Below are 6,000 nucleotides of genomic sequence, written 5' to 3'. Positions count from 1 at the left end.
CCCCTATGTGAGACTGAACACTGTGATGATGATGATGATGATGATAATGATGTTGATGATGATGATGATGATGATGATGGTGACAGTGTTGGGTTACTGTGAATGAATGGGTCTGGCTATTGCAAGGCTCCCCTTTGGGAACTGGCTGATCATTTCAGTGCTGAAAATATATATGTTCCTTTGTAGATCTGTTTTAATGTAGACAACAGAAATGAAGATGAGAACAGATTTTAAGGATACTGTAGATCAGACAGCGCATGTTGATCGATCTTATTCATGCTGTTGTACACGAACAAACTACTCATGAGAACTGCTAATGCAAACAGCCATTTATCATTGTTCTCATCCCCCTGAAAAGGAAATAAAAAACATTAAATCAGTCATCAGTCATTACTTTATTTAACATTCTAACAATTAATTACTGGTTTTATATTTGCTTGCATACCTAAGCTTTTACATGCATAAAGGAGATAAAATGGACAACTACTGCAAATTATCAGCACAGACTATTTTAACATACATTTAAGTATACATGAAACCACACCTGTCTCAGCAGATAGTGCACCCACCTCTAAAGACAGAAGGTCAGAGACAGCTCAGTACCACTTCCAAGTGGGATAGTCTGAATAGGGCTATGCATTAGCCCTGAAAGAAATTTCTTCATACTGGTATCCTAACACTTGCTGCTCTTAATTTTGTGAACTTAAGAAATGAATAACAGAAACACAGAAATAAACTAACCCACATCTGAATCTACAGAAGATAAATATTTGTGAAAACATAATTAGCAAATAAATAGAATGGAAGTGCTTAACAGAAATCCTAAAGTATCTGGTGTAAAAGGAAAACACAATAAAAGAACAGACATGATAAAACAGAAGGGGGTCAAAGAGCAAAATCATATACTTTTTAAAACTGCTGCTCACCTTCAGACTGACCTTATTAACTATATAACAGCATCGGTTAAGCATTTTAAATGTTACATTTTTTTCATGCTCGTGTAATTTTATTGCTGGATAAAATAAAACTGATCAACCAAATTATTATTTATTTATTTATTTATTTATTTTTTTTATTAAAGACAACCAATCAACTTAACTAATGAAACAAATGAATACAAGTACTGATATTCCAAGACGGAGACAGCAGTTTGAGCAACTAAAAATAGAGCTCTAGGCAAAGAACAATTTAAAACAGCAAATGTCTGCAAACTACTGTAACTTGCCAACAGAAATTGGTAGATTGTATATATGGAAGAGCAAGAAGGAAATTTAAATCAGTGTGGTGGAGCAGAGGTGGGAAAAGCAGATGGTAATGTTAGCTGACGGAGGAAACTCCAGTCACCCTGGAGAGGAAGACTGACTAAATGCACTTTGAGATTTTCAAGATTACTGGATCCCTGTTGGAATGTACAGATATAAATAAGACTGATGGAAACAGAAGATGTTTTAACCAGGCAGTTGATGTTTTAACCAGGCAGTCAGAGGAAATAACTAGTATGCAAACCACTGAAAAATGAGACAAATGAAAAATGGATCAACAGCAACTAAAATATGAACAAGTGTCACAAACTGTTTGAACTTGAGGACAGGTCATGCAGAGACAACTTGAGGTTTACAGCAGTACCAGACTGAGTCAAATGACTACAAAGACTTTCCGATAAAATGGCTCAGCACATGGACATCTCACTACCAGAGTGTTTGCCACTGCCATGGACCATAATGCTTGAAGCACTAGCAGGGTGGTTATTTCTTTGAGCCCAGAAGGGAATGAACTTTATTTTCTATAGCCTGTAGGGAGACAGAGAAGCCATACAAGAGAGAGTGTTGAGATAAGCTCCGATAAATTCCATATCCTGAGAGGGGGTAGGTTGAGACTTTGTAAAGTTGACTATGATTCCTAGCTGCTGAAACAATTTCAGGATGAATTCTGTGACCCGAAGCAATAGACATCTGGTGGAAGTAGTGATGAGCCAGCCGTCTAGATATGGAAATACCTGGAATCTGTGCAGTCTCAAGTGAGCTGTTACTGCTGCCATACATTTAGTGAACACCCTGGGGGCTGTAGTGAGACCAAAGGGCAGCACCTTAAGCTGATAGTGACTGGCTCCTAGCCAGAAACGGAGGAACCTTATTGAGCATTTGTCCATTTTTATGTGGTAATACATGCCTTGGTCTACAGAGCACATCTAATCATTTTCCTCAAGAAAGGGAAGTATTGACTGAACTGTGACCCTCTGGAACTTGGACTGTTCAACAAATTTGTTTAGAATGCTGAGACCCAGACTTAGTTTCCAGTCCCCTGTCTTTTTTGCCACTAAAAAGAACCTTGAGTAGAATCCAGATCCTACCTGGACTGGTGGGACAATTAGGATAACTCTTTTTTTCTAGCAGCTTCTGTATTTCCAAGGCTGATTGGTCCCTCTGACTGGGTGGAACATCAGGGAGTCTTGTGTGAGTTCTTGGATAAAGAATGAAGGGGATAAAGTAACTTCTTCTTAACACCCAGGAATCTGTGGTTACTTGTTGCCAGGCTATTAGGTGCAAAGAAAATCTTCCCCCAACTGCCTCCAGAAGCAAGCAATTGGCCTTCATTCAGGAGTACTGATAGGATTGGCAAGAGAAGGACTCCCTGGAACCCTGGTTCTGCAGGCCATCTCTGCCTCTAGGATGTGTCTTCCATTGGATCCCCCCCCCTCTGCCTCCAGGGGAGTCCATATCAAGTATGTCCTGGAAAGGCCTCTGGGACCTCTTGAACCACATATTTCCACTCCTCTGATTCCTGGAATAGGCTCATTGGAGAGCAGGAAAAACATATGCCCACTGTAGACAGGGTCTTTCAATCTTTCTCACACCTGGATCGAATTTCCTTAACTTTGGGGCCAAACAAGGAGGATACATCAAAGGGAGCATTGATGAAAGAAGACTTGAATGGTTCCACAAACTTACACAGGCACAACAAGCATGTTGTCGAATTGCTACACCTGAACCTGCTAACGTGGTCACCCCTTCGGCTGCATGTGAAATTAGCCTTATGGATGAATTTGAGATAGACTCTAGGGTAGCTAACTGGGAGGCCACTTTTTCTTGGATCTCCTCAGCTACTGCTCCTGCTCAGGTATCCCACAGCTCCTTGACAAGATCCCTCTGGAATTTAGTAAAATGTGCCAAAAAGTTGAAGGATCTAATGGTAAAGGTCGATGCATAAACCCGCTTCCCAAATCTGTCCATCGCTCTTGACTCCCAGTTAGGGAGATGAACAGTGAAACTTTCCTCAGCTAGTTCCTTTTTAGTGGCAGCTGCCACCACCACAGCATCTACTGCTAATCTTTTTGCCCAGTGCTGATTATCTTCAGGAGCAGAAAGTATTGTATCTGGTCTCTGGGTAATTGGTTCTATTGAGTCAGGGGCCTTCCAAGCTAACTGAGAGATCAATTTAATGAGATCATCAGTGGGAGGAGTCACCCATGAAGTAGATGGGTGAGCTCCAAAGACCTGCAAGTACACAAACTCTGTGGAGGAAGGATCTTTGGGCTTCCAGGTCACCCCTCTGTTTAATGATCTCCAGAATGTCTCGAAAGGAGAAGTCTTCTGGTGGTGATGGGGGAACCCTCCTCCTCATCAAAATCCATATCTGCAGTGAAAGACTCTTGAGGAGAGTCCAGGTGTTTCCTCTTGTGCAATTTCTTCCAAGGGCCTCTTCAGTGGGAATATCTGAAGAGGACTCAGAAGAGGGATGACCCTTAATTGGTATGTCTTGCATGCTTGGAGTTTACTGTCTGGGTAAAGAGGTTGGTGGAAACTCTGGGTACGCATGGGTCAAGAGGTGAGACTCTGGTAACAAAGGAGCCACCTGGGAAGAAGCAGTGACCAAAGCTCTCACTATAAATTGAAAGGCAGGCCCCCCCAAGGAGGGATGGGAGCCCAGAACCAAGACAGACAAACTTGGAACCAGAATCACACCCTGCCCTGAGAGACCCAGCTGCATAACCAGAGCCATGGAAGGGCCCACAGCCATGCCATGTGAAGTGATAAGGCCAGCTTCAAATTAAAACAGTAGTCGACTCAAACCCTCCAGAACCGATGGTGGAGGCCTAATCCTGGAGAACTGTCAGTTCTGAAGGCACTGAGAGAGTTAGAGCCATGCCCAGAACCCAAGACAAAGACGTTATCAGTGCTGAGACCATAGTAGCCTGTGTGGATGGAGCCAAAAGCTGTAAAGCCTGCAAAGAGGTCATAGGAGGAGTATATGTGAGCAGAATTCCCCTGGCCCAGGAGGGGGCTGAGAAGATGGAGAAAAACCCTAACTTTCAGAAGCCGATCCACCAACCTCACTATATCAACTCTCAGAAAGATTCCTGGTGGAGTGAACAGACAAACTCAAAGGGTATTCAGGTCTCTCTAGGAAGGGGCTAGGGACATGACCCAGAAAGGAGTCGATTGATAGAATATGAAGTCCTGGGTACAAAGAAAGATTCAGTCTTGAGCACCAGGGAAGAAGGCAAGAGCTGCAGGGCTGCAGGAGATGTCTGTACCGATGTGGTAACTAAAATAGTCAGTGCTGACATAGGGGTCATTATTGGAGTCAGTGTCATGGTCGGTGCCCATGGCACTGAGGTACAGGTCAGTGCAGAGGATTTGGTGCATTCTGAAATCTTTGGAATCTTAGATTTTCATTCCAAAGTGGGTTCATGTTTTTTAGATGTCTGTGCCGATGGAGATGTCAGCACCGAATGAACAGATTTTGCGCCAGAGGCCTGAGGAGACTTGTCAGCCTTAGACAATGCTTCCTCCAAAGGGGCCTTAAGAAGCCTTTTAAGGATTAATTTATTTCTATGCTCCACCAAGGCTCTATTACTGAAGCCTGGCAGATACAGCACTCTACATCAAGATGAGAAACACACAAGCAGTATACACATTTGTCATGACCATCCGAATTCAGCATTTTTCTGCTTGACACTGTTTAAACCCATTGACTAATTTTGATTTATCTGCCATTATAGGACTAGAAAGGGCAAGAGATCAAGAAACACACAATCACCAAGTAGAAATAGAGAAGAAACCTACCAATGATGGTAGGAGAGATTACCAATGGTAAAAGGAGGAGAAGAGAAGGGAAACTACCAGCTATGGTAGGCAAGAAGTACCCAAGGGTACAGGTTAAAGAAAATGAACACACAAAGAGAAAAAGGTAGACAAAGATCAAATATTTCTAAGTAAATCAACTAAAACAAAAAGTTAGAAAAAGGTTAGAAAATTTTTTATATATCTGTAAAATATATTTAGCTGCGAGAGAGATTTGGCTGACATGTCTTTTCTATAAGACTGGCAAACGAGATCTGAGGTAATGTAGAGAGGGGCATTATGGGTTGACTACTAGCTTGAGAGTTTTTTGGCTGGAGTGAGTTATATAACAGCTGGATCAGTTCCGAGGATCAGAACAATAACTCATCAGTCAAGAATATATGAAGATTGTCATCCGATTCGCTGTTTTCCAAGACCCTGGAAGAAAACACAATGACGCTTATGGACAGGACGACTTAGTCAAGCCTTGTAGTTGTTGATTTAACAGTGTAATCCACAGAAATCCACAGGATAAAAACGCCAGGAAACTTTTAAAGGCACATTCTAAATGCCTTATTTGTTGCATAAAAAGTACTATTGACCTAATTGTACTAATGATAACAATCAAATATCATACCAGTTGTCTAAAAGTTTGCAAATTCTTTGATACAGTCACTTTTATTACTTTCATTTAAACTTTAAAATCTCTAAAACCTTTTAAAACTTTTAATACAATGCCATCTTGTGGAGCAAAGTTGAACTACCATTTTCTATTATAAGAATGTAATAAAGAATGTATGCTTCCTAGGAATTTCTCTGACCCCAAAAACTATTGTAATCCTGCTTACAAAACTCAAAGCACTACAGTAATAAGCAGTAAAACATGGTTTTAAATGTTAATTGCTGTACACACATATATATATATATATATATATAT

The 6,000-nt window shown here is 41.2% G+C and overlaps 1 protein-coding gene across 1 annotated transcript in view; it reads right to left on the bottom strand.

Annotated features, from left to right (window-relative positions):
- Window positions 1-230: 230 nt before the first annotated feature.
- The window catches only part of LOC122800357 (guanylate-binding protein 1-like), a 598,755-nt gene continuing 592,985 nt past the window's right edge, over window positions 231-6,000 (bottom strand). Inside the window, exon 4 of the mRNA XM_044069807.1 lies at window positions 231-350. Within this exon, the coding sequence (XP_043925742.1) occupies window positions 231-350 (120 nt within the window). The remainder of the gene's footprint in view (window positions 351-6,000) is intronic.

The sequence above is a fragment of the Protopterus annectens genome, chromosome 4.part0, assembly GCF_019279795.1.
Source record: "Protopterus annectens isolate FY-2018-M chromosome 4.part0, PAN1.0, whole genome shotgun sequence".
Lineage (NCBI taxonomy): Eukaryota > Metazoa > Chordata > Ceratodontiformes > Protopteridae > Protopterus > Protopterus annectens.
Note: the sequence above shows the minus strand (reverse complement) of the source record. Positions and strands in the feature narration are given on the sequence as shown.